At 38.8% G+C, this 21742-nt stretch overlaps 1 protein-coding gene across 2 annotated transcripts in view; it reads right to left on the bottom strand.

The window, feature by feature from the left end:
* Window positions 1-46: 46 nt before the first annotated feature.
* Window positions 47-21742, bottom strand: part of kntc1 (kinetochore associated 1) — a 152042-nt gene continuing 130346 nt past the window's right edge. Inside the window, exons 56-65 of one of the 2 annotated variants that reach the window (XR_015761265.1) lie at window positions 21336-21431; window positions 19371-19427; window positions 15050-15104; window positions 14867-14930; window positions 10270-10399; window positions 9834-9923; window positions 7505-7650; window positions 3301-3391; window positions 993-1129; window positions 47-314 (exon numbers count right to left, since the gene is read on the bottom strand). Coding sequence is in view for 1 of the 2 variants with exons in the window: in XM_043715770.2 (XP_043571705.2) it covers window positions 1112-1129; window positions 3301-3391; window positions 7505-7650; window positions 9834-9923; window positions 10270-10399; window positions 14867-14930; window positions 15050-15104; window positions 19371-19427; window positions 21336-21431 (747 nt within the window). In the remaining variant the exon portion in view is untranslated. Of the gene's footprint in view, window positions 1130-3300; window positions 3392-7504; window positions 7651-9833; window positions 9924-10269; window positions 10400-14866; window positions 14931-15049; window positions 15105-19370; window positions 19428-21335; window positions 21432-21742 lie in introns of both variants that reach the window. The other variant, XM_043715770.2, reaches the window with a different exon arrangement.

Here is a 21742-nt window from a genome sequence, read left to right as displayed (position 1 = left end):
TTAAAAACTCCATTGATCATCAATTGAACAGCCAGAATGCCAGAAAAAGCTAATAAAATGTATTTTTTTCTTTAATCATTTAACATTGTACAGTTGCCATTGCAAATTGTTTCAAAATACAAATGATAACAGTAAAAGTACATTTTAACATTGTAACTTGTTTTGAGTGCATTAAATCTTTATTGTGAAACAAAGAAAAAGGAAGCTAGTTTACAATATTTTAATTTTTTTCTATTATTTTTCTATTTCACTGGTCTTAAAATGTTTCAGAAAGATAAACGGTTAGAGTGCTGGATAATCATGATCTGGATAACCTGCAGAGACAAGTGAAACATTTCTGGAGTTATTTTCCATTTAATAGGTAATGTACTTTTCAAAGTTTGCACATGGCTGACCAACTATAATGTCAAATAGATACACTGCAGATCGGGAGCAATTTAAGTTGACAGAGTTTGCATGCACAAATGATTTACGGAAAGTTGGTAGCTGTGCAGTTATGCAGCACTAAAACAAGTTAGATAAACAGTAATTGGGTTGATGGAACACAAGTGCATTAACTCCTCAAGATGCCAATTTTGGAAAGAGTTTATGTGCTACACGTGTCAGATGTCATCAGGTACATTATCCAGGTGGTAATTCTGCATACACCTCCAGAGGATGTATGTAGCCTATGTGATTATAGGCAGGACTCATCAACACTAACTTTGCCTCAGGAGAACTTGGTCACTAGAAAATAATCGGATAACAAATAGAAACAGGAACCTTGTTGATTTTCCCTTCCCTTGGTTGGAAATGAAGAACATTATCTATACTGGCACCTAGCTTGGAGCATTAAACTTAGTACAGACGGATAAATTTCAGACTCAGTGGAAATCCAGTCCATGCCGGTTGGAGGGCTACGACATTTACCTTTCACAACCTTTATGTTTTTTCCCAGAAGTGAAACTATTTAGAAGAAAGCTAACATATATATATTTAATATTGGAACATACGCAAGGATGATTAAATAATAAATGGCAGAATGCTGATATAACTTTCCATAAAGATATCTTTCCATAGGAAGACAAAAAATATTCTTATTATGGTAGCATGTTGACTAGTCGTTCTACTTCTATTCCTGAAGAAATTCCTGGAGGAAGTAAAAGAATAAAAGTCAAATTTATGTAACAGGTTTAGATTTTAAAACAAAAATTAACCGAAGGTAGGTACTTTCAAGAAATTTTCTGATCAACTAACAGCATGGTCAGTTGTGTAAAACTGAAATTGGGGGAAAAAAATCTGGCAGTTTTGGATCCAGTGAACTTGGTTTCAGAAACCTGTTTCCCAAACAAAACCTATCTCCAGCTTTAACTGAAATCACAAGGTTGGTTGGGTAGGAGGATGGAAACCAAGAAGGAAAATTGAAGCTTGAAATCAGATAATAAGTTCAAGAGGCACACTATTGACCAACTTCAAAACTTTTACTGCTGTTGGACAGATTTCCTGAGGGCTGGATCACCCATCAGCTTTCTCAAGGTAAGGACTGCATGGATGCAGGAGGTAAACTATCCTCACACTTACGATTACATCCAGGTTGATTAACAGCTTCTGTGATTTGACAGTCCACACCATGGAAGGATTTCTAAAGATGGGTTGCCCAGCTTTTTAATCAGTTGTTAGTTACAGGTCACAGCAGCAGAAAGACTGCTCTTACCATCAATTTAGTTATGGAGAGCATCATAGCTGAATCTGAACGTATCCTCCTCCTTTGTATGTATGTAAAGCTGTATGCACACTTGCCACACTTGCATTGTTCTTGGGGTGGGAATCCTGGATAAATTTTATCTTTTTCAAAGCATTTTAAACATTGAGGTGAACTATTCCCCTCAGCTTATCAGCCAGGGATCAGCTAAGTTAGTTCAGATCAGAGCAAAGCCAACATGTCCAGTGAAACTCAACCATTACATAGTGCTTTGAACAATAGGCAAGATGTCTCATCACATTTCCTATATCAAGATATAAAACCCTCAAAAATTGGAGGTGTAGTGGACAGCAAAGAAGTCAACGGGATTTGATCAAATGGGACAATGAGCTGAGGAGTGGCAGATGGAATTTAATTTCGATAAATGTGAGGTGCTGCATTTTAGAAAGGCAATTCAGGGCAGGATCTATACCCTTAATGGTAAGGTCCAGGGGAGTGTTGCTGAACAAAGAGACCTTGCGAGTGCAGGTTCATAGTTCCTTGGAACTGGGGACGGAGATAGATAGTTTGGTGTGCTTTCCTTCATTGGTCAGAGCATAGGAGTTGGGAGGTCATGTTGCAGCTGTACAGGACGTTGGTTGGGCTACTTTTGGAATATTGTGTGCAGTTCTGGTCTCCTTCCTATTGGAAGAATGTTTTGAAACTTGAAAGGGTTCAGAAAAGATTTACAAGATGTTGCCAGGGTTGGAGGATTTGTGCTACAGGGAGAGGCTCAATAGGCTGGGGCTATTTTCCCTGGAGCGTCAGAGACTGAGTGGTGGCCTTATAGAGGTTTATAAAATTATGAGGGGCATGGACAGGGTAAATAGACATGGTATTTTCCCTGGGCTGGGGGAGTCCAGAACTAGAGGACATAGGTTTAGGGTGAGGGGGGAAAAATTTAAACGGGAGCTAAGTGGTAACTTTTTCACGCAGAGGGTGGTGCGTGTATGGAAGCGGTAGAGGCAGGTACAATACACATTTAAAAAACATATGGATGGGTATATGAATAAGAAGGCTTTAGAGGGATATAGGCCAAGTGCTGGCACACTGGACTAGAATAGTTCAGGATATCTGGTCGGCATGGATAAGTTTGAACATAGAGATGTACAGCACAGAAAGAGATCCTATGATTCTAAGAAGTGACTCAGCACAGGCCCCTACAAACACCGGTCTCCAATTGCTAATTGGAAGTGTACAGTTGCTGAGGACAAGTGACCACCATCCCTCCGAATCAACACCAACATTTAATCTTTGTTATAAATTAGTGCCTGAACTCCATGTGATGCTTCATAAAAACAAATGAGACTGAGAACTTCATAAATTTGCAAAAAAAAGGGACAAAACTGTGTCTCTTGACTCTGGAATACCTAATTTCACAATGTCTTTTATAAAAAAAATTCTAATACAGATAGTATTTCTACAAGGATACCCTCAATATCTTTGATTCTTTGATTTAACTGAATCTATTTTATGTCAGTGTTGTACAACCTAAGAGTGATTATTCTGCAAGAAGTTCATTTTGCAATCTTTGTGAGAAAAATATTGTCAAAATTGACTTGTTCTAAAATATGTTTTACCTTTATAATTTCAGCTGGAGAAAGGTTTGGTTTGATGTGTCTTCCTTCATACCTTAGATATTCAGTTACCACAGAGATAGTATCATCTAGGCTGCAAAAGTAAACCCGAATTACTTGCAAGTCGAGATATTAATGAAGAAAAATCAACACTTGTAAATCTAATTAGAAAGACACACCCTTTCATGTATCCATTCTGATTATTCAGAAGGCGAAATTGCATTATTGTGTCTTTTATTCAAATATTCTATTTTTTGTTTACCATTGTAGCACTGAGAAAACTTATTGCAGCATCAAAGCTGGCTCAACCTCAAACAGATTTAGGAAAAGAAAGGCAAGAATAAGTTCATCTAGTTTCACGTACCATTGCCCCTATGCACTTTATTGTGCACTCTAAAGCAGAGGGACATGTTTCAATGCTTGCCTAGTCAGGATATCCCAACCCATTAGGTTGTCAGTGCATTCAATAATAGAGAAAATTTACTTTGTAATCATTGATCTACATCATGAAACAAGTAAGTGGCAAATCTCAGGAAAGTGGAAAGTTCCTCCCAAGACGTAAAACACCCATCAAACAAACCCTTGAAGGCTACCAAGAGACTTAGTTATTTCAGCTGAAGGTCAAAAATAAAGTACAGCTAAAATTACTCTACTTGGTTCAATTCAATATTAAACCCAATGTGTGTTGGTTATATCATAGCTATCATTTTATTTGGTGCAGGCAAGAATTAATATGGTCATCACTGGTTGTCCATCAATTTGAGGACATCCACTTAGGGTGATGAGTTTAGAATAGAATAGAATCCCTACAGTGTGGAAACAGGTTGTTTTTGGCCCAACAAGTCCACACTGAACCTCTGCACAGTATCCCACCGGACCCATTCCCCAACCCGATTACTCTACAGTTCCCCTGACTAATGCACCTAACCTGCATATCCCTGAACACTATGGACAATTTAGCATGAGCAGTTCACCCTAACTACACACCTCTGGACTGTGGGAAGAAACTGGAGCACCCGGAGGAAACCCACCAGACGTGGAGAATATGCAAACTCCACGCAGACAGTCACCCGGGCTTAATCGAACCCAGGCCCTGGCGCTGTGAAGCAGCAGTGCTAACCATTGAGCCACCGTGCTGCTGTGGGTTTTCATGTGACTGAACGGCCAATTCTTAACCTGAAGAGCTTTGGCAAGACCACCTCTTGAGGTACTGGGGTCCAGAGTTCAGGATTTGTACTTCTTGATCTATTCTTTTCTGACATTGTTGTGTCTCATCTTTGAGGCATTTGGACTCAAGAGCATGATGCATTTTGATGGACAAGTTGTTGACATTTTGAATGCTTGTTAGTAAGCTCCTCACAGACAGTAATGTCAATGTCAGTATCAATGCACTTCAGGGTGAGTATTAGAGTACTTAGAGTCATAGAGTTGTACAGCATGGAAACAGACCCTTCGGTCCAACCCGTCCATGCCGATCAGATATCTCAATCCAATATAGTCCCACCTGCCGGCACCCAGCCCATATCCCTCCAAATCCTTCCTATTCATATACCCATCCAAATGCCTCTTAAATGTTGCAATTATACCAGCCTCCACCACTTCCTCTGGCAGCTCGTTCCATACCCGTACTACCCTCTGTGTGAAAAAGTTGCCCCTTAGATCTCTTTTATATCTTTCCCCTCTCACCCTAAACCTATGCCCTCTAGTTCTGGACTCCCCGACCCCAGGGAAAAGATTTTGTCTATTTATCCTATCCATGCCCCTCATAATTTTGCAAACCTCTATAAGGTCACCCCTCAGCCTCCGACACTCCAGGGAAAACAGCCCAGCCTGTTCAGCCTCTCCCTAGAGCTCAAATCCTCCAACCCTGGTAACATCCTTGTAAATCTTTTCTGAACCCTTTCAAGTTTCACAATATCTTTTCGATAGGAAAGAGACCAGAATTACACGGAATATTCCAACAGTGGCCTAACTGTGTGACATTTTGTTTGTCCTCCTCTAAAATGCAGGCCATTTGATAGCTGAGAGAACAGGACTTGGCACAGCAGATGCTCTTCAGATGGACGCATTGTCTAGTCTATCACATAAAACGAAAATAGTGCGGATGGTGGAAATGCAAAATAAAAAGAGGAAGTGCTAGAGAAACCCAGCAGGTTCAAAGAACAGTCACGCAGGACTCAAAACATTAATTCTGTTTCTCTCTCCACAGACATTCCCAGACTTGCTACGCTTCTCCAACACCTGGCTTTTATTCCAATCTTTCAGAGTTTGTTTTGAAGGAGTTTTGTCTGAATGTCTTGCTTATTCAAATGTCTTCTCACTGAATCTGGAGAATGTAGTGCAGACATTTTTGGTGGAATTTCTTTAGCATTCTTATGTGTCACTGGTACACCATCCAGGATTGTGGTGACAATATACACCAAAACTTTTATTGACTTGCAGATGTCTTCAACACCAACTTAAACACTCCAAAATTGCAACCTTAACAGCAGAACTGGAGCAAGATTTATCTGGTATTTTTTCCCATAGTCTTAAATCAGATGATTAGTGCAGATACGTTCAAACACAGACAATGCCTTGTGATTCCTTTAGCCTTAGCCCAGAGTATTTCTGTTACTGTGGTTAATCTATCATCTTTTGGACCCTGAAAATACCAAAAACGTCCAGCTGTTAAAAAAGCCCAACTCTAACATAATTGTTTCCATAACAAAGGAGATAATTAGACCGTGGTAGACATTGCTTAATGAATCTGAATACAAAACACATTTTAGCAAGGCTTAATTTTGGAAAACAGTAAAACAGAATAAAATTACACAAATACCAAGTTCTTTAGTGTGTATGACAACCACTGGAGGATGTTCATATTCAGAGCTCATGTTTCTCTTTTAGTTTACAGTAACAATACTGTTGAGTCTTCTGTGCTTTCAGAAAGTTTAAATCATGTCCAAGTACATTAAACAGTTTAATTTCATGAAACTGTTCCCTAATGCCTTGCTCCTTTCTGCTGAGTTCCCCCAAATATCACCTTAATCCATGTTTCTTTACATTGTAAGTCCCTCCTCTTCATACATGTTTAAACTTATTTTTGAATATTGGACAATACAGGAACAACTATCACTACCAATCCAAAAAAGCCAGAGACTTTTGAATTCAAGTATTCACATAAATCCAAATGTTTCTGCACAGATCCAAGGCTGTAATTATGCACATGAAGAGTGCTGCAGCTTAAGAGTGAAAACTATGCACTTCATCACAAGAGAGGTTTTCCAATGCTTGCCTCATTAGGACTTTCCCACCCACACATTTAAATGAGATTTCAACTCTTTAGGTTGTCAGTGCACTCAATAATGATGATCTACTTTATAGTCATTGCTCTACATCATGAAATATTGAACTGAAGCACTGTGTAGACATAGGCACAGATCTGTATATCAGTTTGCTATAGCGCTGATAATTCGGAATATCCTTCACTTGCAAGGCCTCCCAGGAGAGGCTATTTACATTGAGTAGTTGTATCTTGTAAGAATTCAGAGGTTTTGAGTAACAAGGAAATATTAGAGAAGCTGAAACACTCCATTACAACAATGAAAGTCAAAAAATCCAATCAAAATACACAAAATTACTTTTTAAACATTCTGCTAAGGTAAGTGGGAACATTTGCTATTACTGGTCAATGCGATGGAAACTCACAGATGTAAAGATAAAAATCATTGTCAAAGAACAAAGAAAGACATTAAGACAATTCTGATCATTTCAGCAAAAGGATTATTATTATTAGAATAAAGAATGCCCCACCATCAATGTTAGCAAAGGCATAATCTATAACAGCTTTCAAAAATGAAAAAGAAAGAATTTCTGTTTTCAAGTCCGGAGAAAGCAGGGAGATTGGCACTGTGAATAGTTCTTTCAGAGAACTTAATACAAGTACAACAGACCAAATAATTATGGTCAGCTCTGAAGTTCTACAATTCTGCATTGTAGAATTGGAGTGATTGACTCTAAATTGACTGACTCTGAACTTCCCCAAAAATGAAAGTAATTTCTAGAACACAAGTCACATTTAGATTAAAAAACACTCTGCAAGACAGGCACAATAAAATACCAAATAAGTATTTGCAACATTGCTGATGTGTCAGATAAAGTAAACAAATTTCAAATGTTTTGAAAATGTATTTATAAATGCTGCTTCTTTTCAGATAAAACTTACCAGCTCCTATCTATAAGGTAATGTGCTAATTCTTCCACTTGTTTGTTGTCAATCATGTGTTGCTTCAGTAAAGGAAACAACTTTGTCCCAATAAGCTTCTCATACTGTTTTTTGTCTGCAATTCTTTCCAATGCCAAGTCTTTAATCTTCAGAGATTAAAATAAAATTTTATGGAATATTAACACATGAACACTTTTTAAAAATGGTTTGACTGGCATATTCTTAAAGCAAACTAATAAACATGTTACTTTTGTCCCACAAGTATGAAATGCAATTCTTCAGCATAGCCAAATACTTAAGCCAATTAACATCTCAGTTCTAGTGAATAGTCTTATTTTAAAATGTTTAATTTAAAACCAAATATAGAACCAGCTATACACTATATTTGTAGGATTGAGCAAAAATCCCCTTCGTCTAAAATACTGGACCAAAACCCTGGATTTTTCAAAACCTTTAAAAGAGGGACAGCTAAGCTGAGCTCTGGGTAAAATACACAAATACAGATTTCTGTCTGGGACCATTGTTGTCCAAAATTCTAATTTACAAATCCAACCTAACAGAACAATCAACCAAAGCTAACATTCTAAACCAAAATTAACTTTCACAGGCTAACTGGTACAGGCAGTATGAAGTCTACACAGGTACTAAACATTCAACTTCAATCAAAATACTTTCACACATCCTCTTAACCATCAGGAAGCCAATTGGTCAAAAGGGAACACCACAAGCACAATGGACAACTTGATTTGAAGGGAGATAATGGGACTCTTAGTCAGAAAACTGCCAGCCCAATCTAACCTGGGAGAGAGCCATTTTTTTCCACAAGCTACTCCACAGGCTTCCACCCCCAACAAGTAGCTTCAGAACCAAGACAACAGAAGCTGAACAGAGGAGCATCATTGGAACAAAGGACATCTGAGAGGTGGGAAGCCAACCAAGCACTATCCGAACAAGCGTTTCCAGACATGGGCCTGTTCCAAGCCAAAATAAAACTGACGGCAAGAACCTCAGCAACCAGATGCAATTTAAAACTGCATTTTCCTCAGTGGTGAGCTGAAACTCCTAAGACCCCAAAGTTTCCAACCTAGCAGGGAGAAGGCAGGTGGTGACAGTGCATTGGGACCCTAAGGGTAGGAAGCTTGATTACATATTTTGAAATTAAGACTTGTTTTTAGGTCCTAATAGTGTTCAATCGAGCTAATATTTATTCCATAGTATTGCTGCTCTCTTTATAGTTGATTGTGTCAATTTCACTGTTGATTGCATTTACCTGTATTTCTTATATTATATTTGCCTTTTGTATTGTAAATAAATGCAGGGATTTTTTTGCCCCAAAACATATGTCTATGCTTTCTTCATTTCAAATTATCTAAATAAGTCCAGTGTCAACAACCAGGGATCCGGGGGATGATTCAAACCACTTAAAAATCAGGAGATAACAGATTGCAAACCAGAACCCTACATACTTGGTACTCCATCTTCCACTAATACTATTACAAAAATATGTTTGACATATCAATAAAGAAATGGTAATAATGGCCCATCATATTATTTTTCAGGGGGTAGAGTGAAAAGCACCTTGGTGAATTAGTAAGATGCTCAAGAACACAGTCAATTAGGCATAGACTCCTTATGTTCTTGCAAAGTTTAATTAAATTTTTTTCTAGTGTTTCACTAATGTGTAACTATGATTTTTAACCTTAGCTTCAGCATTGTACGGATTTGGTCACACCAGAGTTACACTTACTAGTGCTATTCAAGTTTGTATGGCTGTTTGCAACTACTGTCTTGGACTAAAGTTTTAGCTTTTACCTCCATTATCAGCCCAGCATCAAGTGATTTTAACATTTTTCAAAGCTCATAATGGACAATAAACTACCTAAATAACATTAGATTAGACTACAGTGTGGAAACAGGCCCTTTAGCCCACCAAGTCCACACTGACCCTCTGAAGAGTAACCCATCATGTCCCTCTGACTAATGCACCTTACTCTATGGGCAATTTAGCATAGCCAATTCACCTGGATGGATTATGGGAGCAAACCTACACAGACGCAAGGAGAATGTGCACAGACAGTCACCGAGGCTGGAATCGAACCTGGGTCCCAGGCGCTGTGAGGCAGTGTGCTGCTACTAACATTGTTAGTAGCCAAAAAATAATACTTGTATTCTGACTATATGTCCAACAAGCTAAATATTTTTAAGTGTTCTTATTTTTCAGGTCTTAAGGATAGTCCTTAAAATATTAACTATTTTTTTTTCTCTTCACAGATGCAGTATTTTCAGTGTTTTAGCAATTTGTTTTTGTTTGTGTAATTGGCCATTTTACCTTGGATGCATACCCTGCCACCTCTCCTGTTGTCATGTGATCGATAACTTGCTGCAAGAGGGTAACAGGATCAGCTGACAAAAGGAATCCCTGCAACAAAAAAAAAATCAATATTAAACATTTACTTCTTATTTAAAAATTGTTCATGGGAGCATCGCAGCCAAGGCCAACATTCATTGTACATTCCTACTGACTTTCAGAAGGTGGTGGTTAGCCATCTTTTAAAATAGCAATTCATGTGGTATACAGATACACGTACTGTACTCTTAGAAGAATGTTAAATACTACACTTAATTTAATAGAAACAAATTGTTTGTTACTTAAGAATTATAATCTAAGTTTATACATTGCCATACAGATATACCCTGAAGTTTAATATACTGGAAAACAAATGCACTGCAAGGTGCTCATGCTCATTGCATCAAAAACCACCTACCTGTATTTGCTGTTGCCTTTTCTCAGAATAAGGGATAAGCAGCAGACAACCCAGAGCAAAGGGCAACAACTCCAGCTGTACATATTGCTTTGCAATGCCAATAAGGTCAAGGTCAAGTAAAATAGGACACCTTTAGGATCAGAAAATGAAATGGTATGAGGAACATTTTAAACACTATACAAAGCAAGTGTTAATATTTTTCTGCTAAGGTATTCATTGCACTGAAAAATTAAAGTTAGATGACAAAGTCAAAATAAGCACATTCCTCCATGCACTTAATCATTTGCTGTTTGTATATTAGAACAGACTTTCTGTAGACACACATCTCTATGTATATTTATGCGATTTTAAAAATGTTTTATCTATAAAGGTCATCACGTCAACAGAAAGCTGTTAACAGAGGAGTTAAGTGTCGATGGATGGGAAAATTACTTAAACTAAACATATTTAACAATTGACTACGTCTTGGAAAGCATTGACACATAAAACCAGAAAATTAATGGTATGAGCAGTGTTTAAAAAATAAGAAACATAATTAAACAAAATAATAAATACATTAGTGTGCTTTTAATGGTCAAATATATTCACCTTTCACAACTTTTGGTTTTATAGTAAATAATACTATGACATTATTACTATCGAGGCAAACATAGCAACCAACTTACAAACAGCAAAGGTCCTATAAACAACAAATTAGATACTTGTCTACGTAATCTGTTGACATCTTTAATTTAGCAATAAATGACAGCTAATCAGAGCTTTTTGCTCTTCGAATCAAAATATCAATTATAATTTTTACTAACTGTATGGTTCAGTCATACAATGACACCTCTGATAACGCCGCACTTTCAGAAATGTACTGAATTGCCAATCTAAGTTATGTGCTCAAATTGTGCAGGAGGATTTCAATCCATGGAGAAAACATTTCCCAAAATTTGGCAAAATGTCAATATCACGGAGTTTCACAGAAGGTTTCTCTTTGTGAACTTTAGAAAGTTTTCTCGTGCACTTTTATGGTGCTCATCTTAAGTTTGCACCACTCATCCACGGTGCCACTCCCATGTGCTCAGCAATGACAAAGTGCTCACCAGTGTTCAGGATCTTCTGGCATTCATACGCCAGTGTCATATTTAAAGCCCAGCTGCAAACCAGTTCAAAAACTGCAAGTGGCGAATTGACCTTCACAGTTCCAGCATGCAAGAATTAACAAAGCAAATGGCTGATAGAGGCAAATTGACACTCCACTTCGCAGACAGGGACCTGTGGACAGGATGGTGTAGAGTGCTGTCCTCTTTTCCTGGGACCACCAGAGGAAATCACACCACCAGACACTGCCAGCCTGGTCTGAAGTTGCCAACTGGGCCAGTGTCTTGTCCACAATCTGGAGGAATGCAGAGTAATGAAGGAATCAGACTAATGACCTTCTGCACTCCATCAGCATAAGTGCCAACTACAATCTGCTACCTCTCACCAATCTCCCATAAAGATTCATGATCCACTTATCTCACTATTACATATAGCATATTCTTCCATTGAAACTCACCCACCTCTCCTCCAAATCTACTAACCCCTAGTGCCCTCTATTCATTCTACTCATTCAGGGCATCTCACCATCTTTTCTGCCAGCCATTTTCATCTCATTAAATCCACCCTCTGTCTTATTATAGGAGAAAAGGATCTGTGATAAAGCAGAGATCCAAAATGGGTGCTGTGGTGGCCAACATTTATCTGGATACCCAGACAAGGAGAGAATCCAGAGTGCTCATGTGGTGATGCTGTGACCTCCGTGTCCTTAAGCCAAAAGATTTATCATCAGTGAAGGTAGGTTTGCAGTAGACAGTAGTATAGAAACCTCTGGCCAATTTCTTTCAGGAAAGTAAGCTCATTTGACTGTGCTGTGTCACCATGCAAACTTGATTTTGAAAGAGGGCATCAAGTCCATCGTGCACTATAATGGCTACCCTGATAAGATCAATTTCTTAGTGCATTTCTTAGTCCTGGTGCACAACTCCAGCCTACAATGTTCCAACAACGATATGGACATTGGAATATGTGGGCCATTATATTTATTTGGTGATGTAATCTGTAGTTTTAAATGCTTAAATTTTTTTCAGATAGATCTAATTGAAAAGAGAAACCAACCTCAGTGACCAAAACATCTGGTTGGAATGATTAAACAGAGACAGCCATCAAAGCTCATCGGTAATCAGTCCAGAAGTGCAATACAGACAGGCTGAAGATATCAGAGGTAGGATCCAGAAATTGAGAAATTTGAGAAGCAAAGATATTATAGCTGCAGTTGTTTGTGTTACTTCAAGATATCATTGGTGGATCAACGACATTCAGACCATCATAAGAAGAGTTTAGGAAGCTCCGAAAACATATGACATTTTTAGTAAAACCTGTGCTGGTAATACTCTGGTTGGTTGAGTACTGCTGCCAGCAGAGGATAGATTTACAGGGGTAGGAGTGGCCAAAGATAAAAAGATTTGAGCATTTTTTTTCTGACAAGGAACTAGTTACACATTATAGCGCAGAATTGAAAAGACATTTCTGAGGCAGGGAGAGAGAGAGAAACAGAGAGAGAGATCTTAAACATTATAGTATTTTAAAGATCTATAACACCATACAGACGTTTCTAGATCAATCCAAATGAATGGACTTGCTAACATACTGTCAGATGAATGCAGATTAGCTCCTTTTTATCTCTGCATCAATCAGACAAATGACATAGAATCATAGAACCCCTACAGTGTGGAAGCATGCCAATCAGCCCATCGAGTCCATACTGACACTCCTAACAGCAAGCAACCCAGACTCATGCCTTCCCCAATCCCTCTAAACCTGCATTTTCTCTGGCTAATTCACCTAGCCTGCACATCCCCAGGTACTGTGGGAAATTTAGCATGGCCATTCCACCTAACCTGCACCATCTCTGGCCTGTGCAGACACTGGGAGAATGGCAAACTCCACCCAGACAGTAACTCAAGGGTAGAATCAAACCCGGGTCCCTGGCCCTGTGAGGCAGCAGTGATAACCACTGGATTACTAGTCGCCCTAAGGCCAGAATACTGTTTTTTGAGGTATCTTATTTTTGAACAACAGAATATAAATCCAATCCAAGCATACAAGAAAGGATTAAGGGTGAAAGAAGAGAGGTTGTAGTGGGAGAGAGATAGGAATACAGAGCAGAGGTCAAGGAGCAGAAAGGGAAAAGTGGTTGAAGGCAGGGGGAAAGAGTGACAGGTGGAGATGGAATGGAGTGGGGAGAGGAGGAGGGACAGATGGATGGACTGATAGAGTGGTAGAGAGAGATAGGGAAGAGAAATAGAGGAAAGGGTCAGGGAGAGAAAGAGTGAGGGAGCCTGAGCGAGGCAGGGGAAGAGAAAAAGTGAGTGTGAGAGCACTCGCAAGCTAGGGAAGAGAAACCACATGGCTATGGCAGAGAAGGGGGAAGAAGAAAGTGGAAAGAGGAGGGGGAGGAAACAAGAAGAGGAAGAAGGGTAGAAAGGGTGGAGAAGAGAGTGGGCTAGATTTGTGTTATCAAGTTGACTCTGGAACCACTTTAAAAATACTGGCCAGAATTGTTTGAAAAGGATTTATTCATAAAAAAATCTCCATACACTACAGCCCAATAAAAAATTAAATCATCCAGAGCCTTTAAAGTCTCAATATCTGAAAATGCAAGGCTATGGAACTAATTAAGCCTGTATAAACAGACATAGTGAAATTAATAAAGATCATATACCAGAATTTTCAATCTAATTGGTGGAAAGTTGGAGCAGTCAGCAACGAAATGGCACTCAGAAGATTCACAAGAAATAATCTCCAAAGCAAATCAACTCAGGCAGATTAAGAATCCTGAGGGGAGAATGGGCTGTGCACTTTCTAATGTCCTGTTTCAGCAGCCCTGTGTTAAAAATATTTATAGAGTAGTTGCTGGATCTTAAATCATAAGATATATGGCAAATGTAGGCTATTTAGCTCATTGAATCTACTCCACCATTCAGAGAGATTATGGCTGATTTGATAATCCTCAACTCCACTTTCTGGCCTTTTCCCTCTAACATTTACTGATTAAAAATCTATCTATCTTATTTATCTAAACTATCTCAGTCTCAAATATCCAAACCACCCAGCCTCAACAGCCCTCTCAGTAAAAGAATTATACAGAGTTGCTACACTCAGAGCATAAAATCCACCTCATCGCGATCTTAAATATGTGTCTGTGTTTATTCTGAGATTAAGCCCTCTGGTCGTAGGATCTTCCACAAGAGGATAACAACTTTTTTGCAGCTATCCAGTCAAGTTGCCTGAGAATCTTGTATATTTCTGGAAACGCTCTTGAATACACAGAAACTTGTTCATTCTCCCATTACCTGCTATACCCTCAACGCTAGACTGCAGCTTTTCAATATATTTCCAACAGGCTTCCCCTCTACAAAAGAGTGTGTGTGTTTCTTAACTACCAAACAAATCCTTAATGAGCTGTAATCCAAATCCTTAGAATTGATTTTCTGCAATTTCCCAAGATTAAACATTGGGGGAGGATAAAACATTAATTCAGTAGCATAAGATTTTACTTGGCAGCACTTACTTGATCAAGAGCACAAATGACTCATAACAAGTCTCCAATTGCTTTGGACTCAGAGGACATGAAGCTGGATAAAAGAAATACAAAATAGGAATTAATTTTTAAATGGAGTGCACATCTTCAGCTAGGTTGTCACTTGACTTTTTAAAAAGAAATTCAAGGCTTATTTACAAATTCTTTCCATACCTGAAAGAAACGGTGCAAGAATCACACTACGCCACGCTCTGGTAAAATTCGGAATCTGTTTAAAATAAATTTAGTGATTCTTGAACATTAACCAGAACATTCAAGAAGCAGAACTAATGTTTTATTACGAAATGGCACCTTTTTTTTATACTTTGAAGAAATGAAAACTACTTATCACAGCAAATAAACAAAATCAATCATTTGAAAATGCTTCCCAATATTGACAAACGTGCTCTGTAAAGGCAATATCAAAAAGCCACGCATTAATAGGTATCTAAAACCCTGGTCACCTGGAAAGACTTTGACACTTGGTCAATTGTATTTCCAGCTTCAAGTACCGTTCTATGTTAAGTCATTGCTAGTCTCTTCCACTTCTAACTCAAGAGGAAACCTCAAGGGGATACAGATGGTGTAGCAAGAAAGGAAACACATGAGCATGTGAGGGCAAGGGTGAGCACAAGGATAAAGGAAATAAGTGGAGAAAAAAAAAAGAGAGAGTGTAGGTGTTTTGAGAAGATTTGTAGCTCAGGTTCAGGTTCTGGATGTAACTTTGCTCACTGAGCTGGAAGGTTCATTTTCAGACGTTTCGTCACCATACTAGGTAACATCATTGGTGAGCCTCCGGTGAAGCACTGGTGTTAGTGATCCGTTTTCTATTTTTGTGTTTAGGTTTCCTTGGGTTGGTGATGTTATTTCCTGTTCTTTTTCTCAGGGGGTGGTAAATGGGGTCCAAGTCAGTGTGTTTGTTGATAAGAGTTCCGGTTGGAATACCATGCTTGTAGGAATTCTTGTGCATGTCTCTGTTTGGCTTGTCCTAGAATGGATATGTTGTCCAGTCAAAGTGGTGTCCTTCCTCATCTGTATGTAAAGGTATTAATGAGAGTGGGTCATGTCTTTTTGTGGCTAGTTGATGTTCATGTATCCTGGTGGCTAGTTTTCTGCCTGTTTATCCAATGTAGTATTTCTTACAGTTCTTGCAAGGTATTTTGTAAATGATATTAATTTTGCTTGTTGGCTGTATGTGGTCTTTGAAGTTCATACACTGCTGTTTTAGTGTTGGTGGGTTTGTGGGCTACCATGATGCCAAGAGATCTGAGTAGTCTAGCAGTTATTTCAGAGATGTCTTGGGTTGCCAGACTGCTCAGACCTCTTGGCATCATTGTAGCCCACAAACCCATCAACACACTAAAACAACAGCCTAATGAACTGCTGTCTCCAACATCCATACACATGACTTTAATTTGTGGTGTGGAAATCCTGTGAATAATAGCTTTTTGAAAAATAATCCTACCTAAAATAATAACACTGAGCTCAAATGTAAACACCTTATCAAGAAAAGAGATTTTTAAAAACATTCACTCATGGGACATGGATGCCACTGGCTTGCCAGTATTCACTGCCATCCGTAATTGCTCTTGAGAAGGTGGTGGTAAGCTGCCTTCTAGAACTGCAGCAGCCCACATGCTGTAGGGAGACTCACCATGCCCTCAGGAGGATATTCTGGCTTTTGACACAGTTACATTGAAGGAACAGCAAAACATTTCCAAGTCAGGATGATGAGTGGCTTGGAACGAATTTGCAAGTGGTAGCGTTCTCATGTATCTGCTGCCCTGTCCTTCCAGATGGAAATCGTTGTGTGTTTTGAAGGTGTAGTTTAAGAATCTTTGGTGAATTCCTGTAGTGCATCTTGTAAATAGTACACAGCTGCTACTGACCATCAGTGGTAGAGGGAGTGGATGCTTGCGAATGTGGTGCCAATTAAGTGGGGTGCTTTGTCCTAGACGGTGTCTAGCTTCGTTGGTAGAGCTGCGCTTATCCAGCCAAGTAGGGAATATAGCATCTCATACCTGATTTGTGCCTTGTAAATGATGAAAAAGCTTGCAGGAGTCAGGAGGTGAGTTATGCAGTATTCCTCACCTCTGACCTGTTCTTGTCACCACTATTTATATGGAGAGTCCAGTTGAGTTTCTGGTCAATGGTACTCCGGAGGATATTGATAGTGAGGGATTTAGTGACGTTAACACCATTGAATGTCAAAGGGTGGTATTTAAATAATCTCTGATCAGACATGATCATTGCACACAAATGCCAGGCAAATATTACTTGCCACTTGTCAGCCCAAGCATTGTGCAATCATCAGCGAACATCCCCACTTCTGACCTTATGATGGGCGGAAGATCATTGATGAAGCAGCTGAAGACTATAGAGTTTAGAACACTACTGCGAGGAACTCCTGCAGAGATGCCCTGGAACTGAGGTGACTGAACACCAAGAACCACAATCCAGAGGCTCACTGAAGATGTTACCTAGTATGGTGACGAAACGTCTGAAAATGAACCTTCCAGATTAGCGAGCAAACCTACATCCAGAATCACAATCATCTTCTTATGTGCCAGGCATGACTCCAACCAGCAGAGAGTTTACCCCCTGCTACCCATTGATTCCAGTTTGTTAAGGCTCCTTGATGCCACACTCAGTTGAATATAGCCATGATGTTGAGAGGTATCACTCTCACCTCTCCGCTGAAATTCAGGTCTTGAACCAGGGCAGTAAATGAGGTCAGGAAAGGAGTGAGCCTATTGGAACCCAAACTGAGCATCAGTGAGCAGACTATGCTGAGCAGTTGCTTCTTGATGACACTATCACTTTTTTTATGATTGACAGTCAATTGATGTGGCAAATAATTGGTCGGGTTGGATTTGTCCTGCTTTCTTTTGTACAGGACATACAATATTCAAAAAGTGTGGCGCTAGAAAAGCCCAGGAGGTCAGGCAGCATACAAGGAGCAGGAGAGTTGACGTCTCAGGGTGGAACGTGTTGGTGAAGTTGATGAACTGTTCAACCTCCTCAGAGGAGCACCACGTGGTGCTGATACAATCATCAATAAGTCGTGGAACGGTTCAGGGAACATCTCTGGGATACGGGCACCAAACAGCCCCACTGTCCTGACCACTTTACTCCCCCTCTCACTCTCCCAAGGACCTGAAAGTCCTGGGTCTCCTCACTGCCAAATAAAAGCCACCTTCCAGCTGGAGGAAGAACGCCTCATCTTCTGCCTTGGGACCCTACAACCATACAGCATCAACATCAATTTCAGCAGTTTCCAAATCTCCCCTCCCCACAATTTCATTGCAGATCCAACCCTCCAACTCGGCACCACCCTCTTGACCGGTCCTATCTGATCAACCATCTTCCCTCCTATCTGTCCACCCTCCCCCATCGATGTATCACAATTACTTCCCACCTGCATCTACCTATTGCCTTCCCAGTTACCTTCCACCCCCACTTGCCTATTTATTTCTCATCCCCCTTCTCGCTCCACATTCTGAAGGGCTTATGCCAGAAATGTCAATTCTCCTGCTCCTCAGATGCTGCCTGACCTGCTGTGCTTTTCCAGTGCGACACTTTTCAAATCTGACTCTCCAGCATCTGCAGCCCTGACTTTCTCCCAATTGTCAATAATGTCTGGTAGATGTCAGTGTTATAACCGTACTGGAAGAACTTGGTTCCAGGATCAAACTATAGACCACAACTGGTATATTCCTAGTTTGTCAGGAATGGTTATTCACCAGATGAACCTTAAGAAGCTGCAGGCACACTTCTCTGATACAAGTAAAATGAAAATTTTAGTACTCGTTCAGAAAGTTGACAATTGTGAAGTCTAAGCTTTTCTACAGTAGTTGTGAATATTATTAAGAGTTTAAAACTTTGGCAAGAGTTAGAGACCACATTGAACAGAGAAATCGGGACAGAAATGCTATACTTATTAGCTCCTAATAGCTCCAAAGGGATACCTTTATTATAAACATGTAATGTTAATCCTATAATGCAACTTATCAAATGTCCTACAGAAGAATACAATGTCTACTGCGGAAACCCAAATTAACAGGTTAATTAATGTTAAAGTTTTCCCACTTCTGTCAGGAAACATGAGGAAATTGAATTAAGTTCTAAAAATGTTCCCAAGAAAAATTAAATAAGCTGCAGAGCTTATGAATTGCGCCTGGCTTGTTCAATAGACAGAGCAAATAATCTTCATGCAACACATGTTTACAAGCTCCACCTTGCTTTCCCTTTCTCTTCATGATAAGTAACAAGATAACAGCTGCAGCAGCTTCATGGCATGTAGATTAAAAGAATTATTATTTAATTGAACAAACCTGAAACATAACACAAGATGATTTAAGAAACACAGGATGATTTAAGGAAAGAATCAATGATTAGTTAATGTTATAACTTATTGTTTTACAGTTGCAGCACCAATGCCATATTTATCCCTATAATGTTAGGAAAGGAACAATGGAAATACATTCTCACATACCTGCCACAAAGGGAGTATCGCGGTGATTGCTACTAGAACCTTCCTCAAGTAGTTGACCTGTAATATACAAAAATGTTCAGTTTTGTTACAAAGCTTTGTATTTCATTTTCACAGAAGTGCATGTTTAGTGGTGCAAAACTCAGAACTCAAAGTCAAACTACTTCAGTTCCAAAGATTTTGAATTGTAAAATATAATGAACGATATTGGTTATAACTAAAATTTACAAATACTCTTTTATATCCTCAAGTTAGAAGAAATGCATTTGATTCCTCTTTCACACCTCACAAAATATTTCTTAATATAACATTAATATGTTGTTTGACAAAATAGTCTGACACAAATCACCAAATGGAAGTTCCCAACCTCAGACGACCTGCAAAAAGAGGCTGGAAAAGAAGGTGGTTATAGAGTAGTCGCCTGGCAGAAGACATTCTGTTGATCATACGTTAACATAAGGGGGGCAGGGGAAGAGAAAGAAGAAACAGAAAAACATAAGAATTCAAAATAATGAAAAGAAAATTGATGCATTTGAAAAAGTATGACTCACAAATGCCATTATACAGTCGCGAGATATTGTTTGGTTCTCCAAGAATACTTAAAACTATAATACAACTTTGACTTCACAACAATTTAGTAATTACAACATACTTGATGAAATAGAATCAGCTTGGAGAAGTCCAACCTAACATCAATACATCTCTATCACTATACAGAGAAAAATGAAACAAGTTACATATATTATTCTCTGGATTCTAACCATAATCTCCCTGCAATCTTCCCCACAACAATGTGAAATTAGGTTGTTTCATTACAGTAAAGCACATCTAGGCATGTCATAGGAGTGGTATCAAACAAAATTTGACCGTCAACTACATTCACTTCTTCTCACACTCCTCTCTTGTCCAGCTCCATGAAGCTGGCTTTGTTTTACTGCACTTTTTGTCAGTCTTAACTTTTTTGAACCAACAAGATATGGGTTGGTTGCTCTCCACAATCTTGAGCACATAATCTATTTGAAGATAGGCAGGGGCACTATCTCAGTATTCTAGCCAAAATATATCCCAGATAAAACAACATAATCTGAAACTTTATCCCACTTGTGTTTATGGGACCTGGCTTTTAACAAACTGACTGTTAAGTTTTCCTGCATCACAACAGTAACAATAAAAAAGTACCTAATTGCTCATGAAGCATTTTGAAAAAGTCAGAGCTTGTGAAAGATGCAATATAAATTCCCTTATCTATATGACTACATTCAAAGCAGTTGTTTATGATCTCCCTTTCCAAACTTGCAGCAACATTACTGAAGTTACCTAAAGATCGACCTTTCATTTCCCTCCTCTTTAAGTATATCTATTTGCTGTCTCTTGATGATATCATGTACAGATTTGCAGTCAACTTCCAAATGTACAGTTTTGACACTTGTCTCTATCACTTAACCATTGCTCTCAGTCCCCATTACCTTCACTGTGAAACTGTTTGTCTACATTCAACAATAGATGAGTACTGACTTTCACCAGCAAAACACTGAGAAGAATTAAGCCATTTTTTCCACTGCAAGCTTTTCCCTATCTACGATCTCAGGTTGAACCATGCTAGTTGTAGCTCTAATGACTTGTTCACTTCGGACTACTATCCCTATATCTTTTTCACCTCAGTGGTGATCCACTTCCATCTTCATTTGCTTTAACTTTTCAAGCACTGAAACAGTCACAATATGTCTTCACAAAAATCTCCATCTGTTGGTGTCTTTCATAATTTACCTTTCGACAGCATGGGATGTATTTTCCTCATTCTGCTGACGTGCTCGTATTGCTTTTCTTTCTCACTGGTGCTAGACAAATTAATTTTACTGTTGATTCCAGGTTAGGAAGCTTAAGGTGAAATTGATAAAATGCACTTTGGAACATAACATATGTTTGCATTAGGTGGATATATTTGACTCGCTGTATTTCCTGACTTACCATGTTAAAAGCAAGCAGTTTCTGCAGTATACCATTCCATAGTTGCAGGTCATACACCATGTACTCCAAACTCAATTCAGTAACTAATCTAACAGCCTATGAATGAAAAAAAGTTGTTAATTATAGTTTCTTATACCGAGAATTTGTAAAAGGTTAAAAAGTATAGAACTATACTTTAAAACAAATGAATGATAATAATTAGCACCTTAAGCACTACTTTCTAACAACTCAGTACCAAATATTACAATGCAGTAGTGTTCGCCATTTTGTTTCAAATATAACATTTATCATCTAACTTTAAAAGAGTGAATTTTAACTTTTACATCTATTTCTACTTCCTATTTAGAGGCAACAATTCTGATATTGAATCAGAGAGAGAAAATGATCTGGATATCATTGTACACAAA

This window comes from Chiloscyllium plagiosum, unplaced genomic scaffold (assembly GCF_037043375.1).
Source record: "Chiloscyllium plagiosum isolate Xiang-an unplaced genomic scaffold, Cpla_swu_hap1 HiC_scaffold_24, whole genome shotgun sequence".
NCBI lineage: Eukaryota > Metazoa > Chordata > Chondrichthyes > Orectolobiformes > Hemiscylliidae > Chiloscyllium > Chiloscyllium plagiosum.
Note: the sequence above shows the minus strand (reverse complement) of the source record. Positions and strands in the feature narration are given on the sequence as shown.